The sequence below is a fragment of the Manacus candei genome, unplaced genomic scaffold, assembly GCF_025592945.1.
Source record: "Manacus candei isolate 608988 ecotype Guabito, Panama unplaced genomic scaffold, ASM2559294v1 h1tg000017l, whole genome shotgun sequence".
NCBI classification, from domain to species: Eukaryota; Metazoa; Chordata; class Aves; order Passeriformes; family Pipridae; genus Manacus; species Manacus candei.
The window spans coordinates 10,614,282-10,626,760 of NW_026138065.1; the positions used below are offsets into that span (position 1 = coordinate 10,614,282).

Here is a 12,479-nt window from a genome sequence, read left to right on the forward strand (position 1 = left end):
TTAAGTTCTTCTCATTTTGTGATTTTTGTAAGAATTAATATAAATGTAGAGTGAAAACTGTATGTCATGGTGAATTATGATATCTTTTAGTATGTATTTAAAAATGTCTAATTTAGGTATAACCATGGTATGATGTACCATGTTCAGATGAAGCCTCCTATGTTTCAGTTTGTGCCTATTGCCTCTTGTCTTGACACTGGACATAAGTGAAAAAAGCCCAGTTTCATTTTCTTTTCACCGTCTCTTCAGGTATTTATATATCTCTACATATCTTCAGGTATTTCAATATCTAAAGCTCAGTGGAATAAAGCCAAGCTGTGGCCACCATGTAATTTCTCTGCAGGATTTTGGCTGGTTCAAGAAACTTCAACTTCATGTTTGATTTCATCTGTTCTGCCATAGCCCACGGTATACAACTTCGAGGGATTTAAAATACGTTTTTTAAATTGTCACAGATTAATACAGACAAATGCTTAGAAATCTTTAACAAAAGTAAATTTAGTCAAACTGTTTTTAAACTGGAGCCACTCACAAAAAAAAGAAAAGGTGCACCTGAAGAGGAAAAGCTTCCACCCCACCCATCATGCAGTGCAACACATTTTGATGTGTCAGAATATGTAGCATACCTTCTGCTTTTGAGCCGCCCGATTTTTTTCATCCGACATCCTTTCTGTGGTATTTTTGAGAGGGTGTGAAGACAGACGAAGGGGCGCTTTGGAATGAGAAGGAGTAGTAGGGACTTGAACGAGCACAGAACCATCTCTTTTTACATCAGGGACATCCTTTCCCAAGGAGACTGTCTCAATCACCCGGAGATTGGGACGCGTGGGGTTCGCTGACATGGCCATCGTAAGAAGACCATGAGCTTCTGGCAGCGTAGGATTAGGCTGCTGGGCAGGGGGGTACATGGGCCAGCCAGGAGTTGCATACGCCATATAATGCCCATATGCATCGTATCCTGGAGGAGCCATTGTGGGAGGTGGATAGTTTTGGGGCATTTGAGTGGGAGTGTAGTGGGAATAGGTGGGAATTTGGTATTGGGAAACAGAAGTAGGTGTAGGTGGCAAACTAGGAGGAGTTGGTGGAACTGAGGGAATGAGAGAGACAGAAGGAAGAGGCTGTTCTGGTGCACATGGAGGTATATCCTGTCCCACTGGCTTGTTCTTAGTATATTCTGATTTCTGAAGAGAGGACACATCTTTGGACTGCTGAAAAGAGACTGGAGGTGATGCTGAACGCTGCTGGCCTGACTCAGGAGAACGAGTGTCACTCCGGCTACGCCGCAAGTCCCAAGGGTCCAGTCTGCGACTGTCTGAAGAGCGACGATCTGGAGAACGAGATGCCAATTTTTTGCCATGAAGGCGTTCCTGGGTACGGACAGCCAGTTTTCCAATTTCAGCAACACCAATGTCAAGCCCAATGGTTTTGAGTAAGTCGTGGATCTTTGCATACTCTGCATTTGGTTCTTCTAAAGCATCCAGTTTGACAGCTGGAGCAGGAGAAGGAGGTGGGCTCATTTTCTGGACTATAATCTCATTGTCACAACTCACTGGGGGCTTCTGAACAGGGAGAGGTTCAACTTTGGTCTCCTCATCTTCATCACCATAAAGAAATTTCTCTTCATCCTCAATGTCAGGAAAGCTACGCCTCCTCTTCTCCTGAGCACTGACAGAATCAGCCATCATGCCCAGAATTCGGGAGAAACCACTGCCATCCTGACTGGCCCTCTCGTGAGGTAGCAGGAAGTCAGTATGGCGATCAGTGGGCTCTGATCTGGCTTCTACCTTCTCTTTGTGACTTAAGAAGCTTCCAAACTTCTCTTCAAACGTGAAAGTGTCTTTGGGAGGCCCAGAAAGTGGGTTCCACTCATATAAACCTTCACACAACTCCTTGTTTGCAGACTCCACAAGAGAGTCTTTGTTAAACCGTTTGAGAAAGTTCTCCACTTCTGAGGCAAAAGGAGCCACGTTGTTGCTCTGGGGCAAAGGTGACTGACTAGAAAGAAGAGGAAGATCCTTGCTGGGAGCTGGACTGCTTGAAAAGCTCTCAGGCTGAAAGAGAGAGAAGGTACTAATTACCTCAAGGCCTTCTGAGGTGATTACGCACCTCACAGAACAAACAAAGGAACATGTTAATTTCTCCTTGAGTTCAAGCTGAATAAAAGAGTTAGAAAAGACAATATACGGTTCAAAGAGAACACAAACAGAAGATTACTAAACAAGTTGCCTGATGATTCTGTAAGGACATGTCCAATGCTTATCTCAGAGAATACACAAAATCACAATTTAATTTCAGAAATTTTTTGCAATCAAAAAACTTTTAACTTTTAAATTGAAACCCTGTAACATAATTTTGGATATGCTTTGAGTTTAGTCACAGTGGAACGGGCTTTCAACACCTTAATACCATTAAAAACAACTGCACTGAGGTTATTCCCAGTCTTCTTCAAATATTCACAATCAATGGCATGTAAATAGTGTTTCCAATCATAGGCATGGAATGGGATCCTCAGGATTGGAACACTCCTGAGACAAACATGTCACTGTCAAACCAACACTGATCAGTACAACGGGCAAATCAAAATGATGCGTTAAAACACTAGAAAAGTCAATTTATCACACTGGTCACAGCCACTTATCTTTCCATTGTTCTAATTTTGAGACTCAATTGGTATTGGTTGGGTATAAATTAAGTAGGATTGACCCCAGCCCTACAGTCCAAAGGGGAAAAAAAGGAAACTCCAAAGATGTTCTCAGACAGAGGTACTGGGGATGCATTAGGCATTCTCTAAGTCTATAACGAAACAAGAAAGAGACACTGTGACAGACAGAGAGCTCCGATCTATGTCCTGACTGCCTCTGGTACTAGGAGTGTCCGCTTTTCTATAAAAGTTAGCCCAGATCTCAGCATCCTGGGTTGAATTTCCACAAAGACATTTTATTCTGCCTCAGATTATATATATATGATTCTTGATTAAATGCTTTCACCATTAAAGTTTCTAATGCAATTCTAACTTGTATAGGTCTGCAAAAAGACAACTGTCCTCTTAAAGACAGGAAAATGTAAAGATTTCTGTTTTGGAAATCAAACTAACATTCTGCATCATAAAGTAACTGTTTTGGAAAGTAGAAACATATAGACAGACAGACAGAGACCAAACCTGAATAGAAGACTCTACTTCCATCTCCACTCGTTTCTTCAAAATGGATTTTTTGGGCATGGGTGGGATTTCTTCAGGCCTGTATGTATACCGAGGCTCAGAAGTCTGTAGTGTGTTAGTCAAGCCAGGGATCACATAGCCACTGCCTGAAACATCATGATTCACGTTTCTGCTACGCTCTTCTTCTTCTCTTTTCCTCCTCGCCCGGTCAAGCTCTCGGAATTCTTCATTCAGGTATGATGGGCTCAGGCTTCTACTATGGCTGCGGCTTCGTCTGCGATAGTTCCGCGTTCCCGATGAGAAACCCTGATGCTCTCCACTCACACCATGCATCTTCTCATCCTTTTCGTACCGTGGACGCTTTATTTCTCGTCCCCTGTCTTCTGGCCTCAGTGGGTAGGGAGATCTCCTCAGTTTGTCACCATCTCTGTCAGATCCACGAGGCAGCTCTTCTCGACGGCCATAATGTGGACTGTAATCTGAACGGTGGAGGAAAACATCTCGGCTGCGGTAGTCTTCATCATGCCTCACAACGAAGGGACTTGAGGGTTGATCTTCATGCGATGGGTATCTCTCAAGGCCTCGAGGGCATGTGAGGCCTCTAGTGAATATTGGACCATCAGCCATATCATCCCTGTGGAAGATAAGCACAGAATAAACGTAAGGACTTGAACCAAGAGTCAATTAAGCCTTACTCCTACTCAAGGATAAGAAATTTCCAAATTGGTTTCAGAATAACATCTCCATCACTAAACAGAACCAACACTGCATGTATGTAAAAGGCAAGGTAGAGAGGGAGACTTATTTTTAACGGTACTGTTCACCTGCAAACACAGTGGCATGAACAATTCAACTCATACTGCAGAATAAGAGCCTTGAAAAATTGATAGGATGGATTTATTTCTGTGAATGTGAAAGACTACACATTTTTTTAAAAAAACTTACTATCATATTTCAGACCATAATCCCTTTTCTCACTTTTCCCAGCAGGATGCCAAGGTCAGATTTCATATGAATTATTCAAGATATAATTCAGTTTCACATTGGCAAGTGCAGCCAGATCCTCCTTTTATCTTCAGCTGTGGACAAGGACCACAAATTCTAGCTACATTTTCTCTTACAACAGATCTGTAGACAGGACTGTCACTAATCACATTAATGGCTATACCCAAAAAGCAGCACAGTTTCTGATATTTATGAACAAGGGAGAATAAGTGTTACAGTATCATTCCTTTGTGCCAGGCCCTGCATTATTACACACAGTGGACATGCAACTGGCACAACACTAGAGTAAGCAGCTTCTTCTCTGGGAGTATTTTCTTTTGGACCAATTCCTACACACACCTCCAATTAGGGGTACTGTTTTAACTAAGGCCTTTTTCTCCACCCCTAAAAACTTCTCTGGGACTTCTTTAGAGCAGGCAGAAACAAACCAAACCACTTTAAATTTACCAGCTGCTGGCTAATTTTACTCATTCATATTTCAAAATCCAGTAAGATCCTCCAAGAATGGGAAGAAAATGTGCTCCTGAAGTGAAAACAATGGGACAGAAAATGCTTCTCTGAGTGATCAAGATATCCACTTGAGACAAACTATGTATGATGGCCTGAATCCTCAAAAATCACCTCCTCTGACTCAGAAAGGTCCTCCCATAGATCTGAGAGAGACAAATCAAGTCATGCCAGAAGACACCTTCAAAAAAATCTGCAGACAAATTACGGCCCCAGTTTTTAAATCAGACTATGGAGTAACAGATATGCACAGACAAGCTTTTTTTCTTCAGTATTTTTATAGTTTATACATGCATATTTAAGAACAAAATCAACACAAAATTTCACTTCATCTCTAACCTGCATCACTGCAAAGCATTTATTAGATACTTTTTGAGTCCAACACATCTTATAAAGCAAAATTGGCATACACCTCTACCCACCATATTAGATATCTTTCCAGTTTCCAGCCAACTACCCATATTCACCTCCTTCAAAAGCACAAAAAATATCTAAAAAGTAGCTAAAATTAAATTTCATACTTAAATGTTGTTCACAACCTACATAAAGGTATGTCTATTTCCACTGTCACCTTTTCTGAGAGTCTGCTAAACCTATACAAGCCGCATGAACAAACCTGGTGGAGTAGCAGATGTATTTCACCATACACCTCTAGCTAATTTTTGTGCCAACAAAATTACTTAAATGCGTGCCTGGCAACTGTCACCTACAATTCAAATACTCTGACTGCAGTGACAAAGCAGAAGGAGTATTTAATCATACTTTGGAAAGAAAGGAACAGCAAACCTACTATATTTACAACTAGAAAGATGTTCCAAATATGCTCTGAACAGCTAAGATGCAAGTTTAAACCCCAAATATTAAATACAGGTATGAGAAAAAGGATTACTTGTCCTACAGGAACTATGGTATGTCACTTAATTGGTTTGGATACTTTCAGCCAGTAATGTCCACTCTTGGCTATTGCAGACAGGATACAAAGTGGTACCACTGTGACCATCCCAATTCTTTCACCAAAATCCATGAATTACTGGAATTACAGTTTCAGAGAAAGAAAACAGACTACAGGCTACACGGACATGATGCCTCAGAGAACTACAACTAGTGTAAGGTAATTGATTTTTTGGCATATTTATTCACATGCACAAAACCAGAAATAAATAATGGTATTTTGCTGTCAGCAACCAACAGGACTCCATTTTAACATAGTCTTTAAAAAGGAAATCAGATGAGCTGTTCACACTCAAGCCAACTGCTACTTTTGACATTATGCTCAAAAAATGCTATTTTAGAACACAGCTTAATGCAGACCAAGTGTCTGCAGGCATATAGTCTATCTTTTGTATTAACCTCAGGTGAAAGAATTAGTGGGATGCTCTGTGTAGCTTATGCCAGCTCAGACAGTAGTAGAATGTCTTAAAAATACTGAGAGTGGGAGAAGTGGAAGACAGGGAGAGGGATAAGATTTATTCTTCACTTTGATAAACTGAGATTCTGGAAGACAAAAAAATACTAATCTGTTGAAGTAGAAGACTGAAGCTGCTCAGACGACCTTGAAGACACAGGCCAGCAGCATTCAGGATGCCTACACAGACATGTGCAGGAGGCCAGCTGCCCTAGAAACTTGGTACAAGTCCTTACAGATATTCTAGAATGGACCTGTATGTGAACACACACTCTAAGAAACTCACCTCAGGCATCCTGAAAATCCACTGCTGCAGGAGACTCTAAAAGCATCCCTGATTTCCATTCTTTGGTATTTTATTTCCTTTATAGCCTAATGAACCTCTCTACCATCCCAAGGCCCTATAACTTATGGAGAATAATTTGTCAAAGTGATTGCTTAAAATCTCTGAGTAGCTAGCAAAAATAGCTGACAATAACTAAATTCAGAATTATTTTTTATTAGAATGAGAATGTACCACATGCCAAGTAGGAATGTGATATGACCAGTATTAAATCCAATGATGATTCACAATAAGGACCACTTTAAAACCAGTGACAGATATAAAGTCAGTGTCCCGGTACCAGGGCAGCCTCTCAGAGGGGGAAAAAATACATGATGAAAAATACTTGATAAGCAGTGTATTTAACCCAATACCAAGTGTCTTTTGAAAACAACCAAAATGGTTAGCAGTGAGGAAATTTGAAATTCAGAAGCAGTACCTATATGATTTAGGAAAAGCTAACGGATGACTAGATTGTCACACGCTTTAAGCTGCTGGACAATGGGCATCACTCAGACAAGTGCAGGCAGCACAGACAGATTAGACAGAAAAGAAAGGAAATGTAACAACATGAAGTTCTTGTATACTTACACTACAAATACATAGGAAGTCACTTAAAAATTAAACTCTATATGATCTCACTTTCTCTTATTCTCATTCTGATTCATCTGTCACTTTTGTACCTTCTCTGGAGTTTATTCTGACCATTTTTTTTATATCTATAGGCTCTGTAACACAGATAAAGTCAAAGTTCTTTGTGACTTTTACTCTTACATTAAAATAAACTCCACTATATCTGATGTTACTTCTAACTATGCACCACAAAACAGGTTAAATATAAAACCTCACCTGAGAAAAGGAAGCAATGGGACAAACACCATCACCCCTCACCCCCAAACGTTCTTAATTTGTCACAGAAGTGTCAGTTCTCCTACACTATATACCAGTTCCTTCTCCTTCCAATCACAGTATTCTCCCTGGGCATACACACTCATTTCATTCAGAAGATTCCAGACTGCACAGGGGATTTACAAATTGAAAACCGATCCCAGGAGAACTGAGGTAAAGGCTTAAAAGTGCAGTACTGAAAACTAAGCTCTCATTTGGTTTTCTACACCTGCCGAAACTTAACTTTACACCTGAGAAAGACATGAAATTCACTTATTCTGGTCACTTCCCTCTCTCTCTTTGTTTCGTTTTTTTGTTGTTTTTTTTTTTTTTTTTAACAGTTGGTGATATTTGCATCAGAAATGAAAATGATAGTTGTTTTTTTTGCGCTGGGATGCTTATCCCTGACCTGAAACTGCAAATGTGCTCTGGGGCACAAACCATGCCATCTGTAGCTTCACAACTCAAGACGAACAGAACTATTTTATTTGCACAAAGTTTTCTGATTTTATTTCTTTTGCCAGATTATACCCCTTCTCCTATTGGAGGTAAAAATTTCCAAACAATATCTACTAATATTTATACTTCACTGTTCACAGCAGTATTTTTAACACAAAAAAAGTCTCTTCATTAATTGTTTCTCTCCAATTTCAATCAAGGGACCCTAAGAATTCTAACACTTATTTTATTATGTATGAGACTGTCTGACTACATTCACTTCTCTTCTGCAGGGTTTTTAAAATTAAAATAACAATCTTCTTCAAGCTGCTCTACAGCTTTTTTATAGACTAGTCTCGAAAATTAGGTAAGCAGATGATTCCTCCCAATAAATGAGCAAGTTGAAGCTTTACACTATCCTTATATTAAACAACTTTCCTTTCAGTAAGGACTAGGTAGTTTTGTAAGAAACAGAAGAAGGTGGCTGAAGCAGTGAAATATCAAACGTAGTGTCTCCCTGTGACATCCAACCTCTTAAGGGGAAGGAAGCACCTAAGGGTGGAATGTCACCTTCCCTCCTGCAATACACACTGTGCATGTCTAGTTTATATGGGGTTTAGATGCAGCTGACAAAAATTAGAGAAGAAATATCTGTTTAGTTACTATGAACACAGGCAGAGATTTTTGTTCAGGAAATTCCCTGCACCACAACTTGCCAGAGGCTGCGGGAGTACTCCCAGGAAGCATCACTACATGCTTACCATCATTCCCTAGGCATTCCCTGGGCTAATTAGATGTTTGGGCCAGTAGAGCCACTCCCCTGCTGTTTCACCCACTCAAATGAATGCCCATCTGCAGAGGACCATACCTGTCACTCAGGTTATCAATTGGTGAGCCCAGTCTATCAGGCAGCCTCCTCCGCTCCGGTGTGCCAATGCAATACCGGTCATTACCAACAGTAATCCACAAACTGTGTTCCAGTGAAGACTCAGAGCGGAGACTCGGTGAACGTCTCTGTAAATTGAAGAAAGAGTGCAAGCCCATCAATCAGGGAATTTTAATCTCAGCTACAGAAAGGCAAGTGACTCTGCTCTGCTTAATAAATGAGACCTGGGGTGGATGGATCAATTAAAAAAATCAAACTAGAAAAACAACTGTCCCAAATATTTCCATTGTCTTTAGTTACTAAAGAAATGGAGGGCATTGACTGTGTTTAATTTCTCATCCCAGCTGCTTGTAACATGCTCCATATTTAAAGTATCTAGAAGAGAAATTTTCAACTAAAAATACATTTCATAAAGCACCATTTCAGAAGGCATAAAAACAGAGAGAAGTCCACAAAGTCCCAGATTTGCTGTTGTCCTCCTTTCTTTGTAGAGAAGCAGCAGCTAAATAAACATGGAATAAAAAACATTGCCAGGAATTTCTTAATAAAAGTATCTGTATTTCTGGACCTTTCCAACTTTAGTAACGACATGAACCAAAGTATAAACCAGTGTAAACAAAGATTTTCCTAGCAGTGATGGTTTCAACAGTTTTTCTCACCTCATGCTCCTTTCGACAGATAAGCCCAACATAATACTAAAACACCAGTGACACTAGAAACACCTTCTATACCAGAATTTTCATTACCATTATTTATTATTGGTAGAGATAAACCAGCGCTAAGTAAAGATGCCTTTGAAAAATCTAAGGCAGAGAAGGCCTGAGCTAATTGCCTCTGCACCAACCTTCCATTGGACGCATTCGCAGTATGCAAAATGTCATTACTGGTAAGTTTTGCTTAAATAGTTACACCTCACATTATTCCACAATATGGCACTAGAATATAGGAATGATCAAAGTAATGAGAGTTTCATAAGAAACGGATGACACTGCCTGAAGACAGAGATACATGATTTGCTTTTTTAAACCAACATGATTTAGATTCTGCTTAACATGAAGCAATGCACCAGCTTCAGTTCTGCTAAACCAGTCATGCACTGCATATTGCTTTCATGCAGAAAACTGCAGTAGCAAGCAGCAGGTGCACTATACTGTGTGCATCCGTCCCGAGGACATGCAGCAGATTCAGCTGAATCCTCCAAGAGAGTAAAAGAACAGGACGTAATCTCCAACAAGAAAGCAAAGGAATTCCCTCACACATTTGCCTGAACAAAATTCACTCGCAGTACAAATCTGCACTAGAATCCATTGTGCACATAATGTTATTCAAAGATAACATATTAGTGATTATTGTTTTGTTCTATTAATCTGAATCCCAGCACTTATCAGAATACATTTTAATTACTTTTTAAGATAACTGTATTGGACAGCACAGCCTGATCCTGCAACTGCCTGGCTGAGATACAACATATACAAGGTGCATGTGTCTCACACAAACACACTCTGAAGGTTCACTTGTGCCCGTTATAACACCAAATTTTGAGGGCTGCCTCAAGAAGCGACTATCTTTGAGAGCATCTTCTTGTCATCAAGACTTTTAGTAAGTTGAGCACATAGATGACAACCATCTCCACTGAAGAGAGAGAAGTGATGATTACATCTCAGAACAAACTCTGGGTAAAAGAAAGAAATAGTTTACATTGAGAAAGTTACGGATATTAGGATTGCCTATGACTGCCGTACAGGTTGCCCAGAGAGAGCAGTTACAGCAGTATATATTTGAACGTCATGATTTCTTTTTTCCCCAGTTTGAGAAATTCCAGTTTTAAAAGGTTTTTGCATTTGGAGCTTTGGACACCACCACTAGTCATTCCTACCTATGCACTGCACTGCATTTTTTTCCCTTCCTATTCTGTCACCTAAATCACAGTTACTACTACCATATTATTGAACAAGTTGCATACCTGCTCATCATTTCTCCATTCTCTGTTGACCCAACATGCTCCTATCCTCTAATCTTAGCCAATTTTCTTATAAGAAAGCAAAGAAGCTTAGAGAAACTATAAAAACAACAAGCACACAGATCAGCCAGGATAAATAAAAGCAGCATGTGTCAGCCTTGCAAAAACAAATAAAAGTCCACCAAAATCTCTCACTGTAAAGCCCTGACCTTCCTCTTCTCCACTACATTTTTCAATACTCACCCCAAACCTTCGCTGTCACTCCATGTTCTTCCAGTCAAGACAAGGTTTTCCCCAGCTACTAAGAAACTAACACCATCCATACTTACAATGTCCAATATGTGCAGTACGCAGCTCCACTGGCAGTCAGCATCCCAGTTATGCATGAGAAAATATGCAACGATGCTGATAGCCTGGGAACGCATGCAAGCTATCTCACAAGCAAACAAACAAACAATCCCCCAAAACAGAAGCAAGAAAATGGAGCAAGAAATCTCTAAGGCTGCTCCTTTCATACTCTAATTCATATGAAGGATAGGGACATTAACACAGAGCTTGTACTCAAATCTCCTGCATTTCAACCCTATGCCCTTACCCCATCAGTGTCTTCATTCCATACATTGTATCTTCCACCATTACGCATATATTCCCCTCTTGCAAGTCCTCTTTCCTTCTTGCCGCTTAAATTCCTCTTCCTCAGGCTTGTCTGAATTCATCTCCTTTCAGTGACAGCTCCAAAATCTCACTAACACATTTGTGTAACTTTCCACATTTGAACACTTTGCATCCTCAAACTTCTGAGGAGAGAAGGTCTTAAGTAATAAAAACCTAAAGATTTTATTAAAACTTTAACCAGTCATGATGACCCAACCTATCTGCTGTCTGTTTTGTTTCCATCATACTTAGTTCCACCCTCTGGAAAACATCAACATAATCCTAGCTTTTATCTCTCTCTAATTAATGCTACTTTTGTAAACAGTACTTTTAAAAAGTAAAACAAACCTGTATGTGTATTTTATGCTTTATATCACCATTTTGAAAGAAGAAGTGTTGGTCAAACACCTGCTGGGGGACAAAAGCTTCCACAGAAAAAGCATGCACAATACACACTCTAAGAATTACTTACACTGGGCTTTAGCAAACACAAGAGTTGGCACAACATAGGTTAAAGAGCTCTATTTAATTGTCTCAAAATCCCTCTCTTTGTGAGAGTTGCTTTCTAGAGAAAGGTTTTCCTTAAATGCATGACATTCTTGTAAATCAATAAAAAATCCATTTGGATCAGCAGTTCAGCATTAGCTAGCCTGCTGAAGTCTACTTTCTAGGGTTAATAATTTTTCGATCCTTCTCTGAAGTTAGAATAGGCAAGGAAAATATCATTAATCTGCAACAATTTCCTGAGATTACTGCTTTAACTTGAGCCAGGAGGGTGTAAAATAACACTAGAAGAATAATGTTTGTCAAGAATAATGTTTGTGTAAAGTGGATGTTTTTCGTGGCTTTTTTCCCCCACTAAAGGGGGAGTGGGAGCCTTCTAGCCTAAAACCCTAGATCAAATCTCTCCCAGTCTGAATCACCAACACATTCAGCACTGGAAATTTTGTTACAGCCAGCACAGGTTCACAGTCTATCATGGATACAGTGAAATGGGAGACTGAGTGATGGTGAAGTCAGTTTAAGAAAATTCTGTCCCGCGTCCCAGTTTGTCACCCTGTCAATTGTGACCATGCAACTGTCCATCAAGCCACAACCCCAAATGATATGAATTGCATAGAAAAGTATTTCCTTTTAAAAAATTACTTTTTCCATCCTGGATCTTACTAGCAATGCCATTTGCAGGGCTACCCCACAGGAAACTTAGAGGACTGAGATAAGGGTGAAATACCACATAAAACCAAACCGCCAGAA

At 39.9% G+C, this 12,479-nt stretch overlaps 1 protein-coding gene across 5 annotated transcripts in view; it reads right to left on the bottom strand.

Moving 5' to 3' along the window:
- ZNF318 (zinc finger protein 318) overlaps positions 1–12,479 on the bottom strand; it is a 32,193-nt gene that overhangs the window by 17,956 nt on the left and 1,758 nt on the right. For all 5 annotated transcript variants that reach the window (XR_007903837.1, XR_007903836.1, XR_007903835.1 and 2 more), the window contains exons 2-4: positions 8,594–8,739; positions 3,161–3,794; positions 627–2,051 (exon numbers count right to left, since the gene is read on the bottom strand). Coding sequence is in view for 1 of the 5 variants with exons in the window: in XM_051783020.1 (XP_051638980.1) it covers positions 627–2,051; positions 3,161–3,794; positions 8,594–8,739 (2,205 nt within the window). In the remaining 4 variants the exon portion in view is untranslated. The remainder of the gene's footprint in view (positions 1–626; positions 2,052–3,160; positions 3,795–8,593; positions 8,740–12,479) is intronic.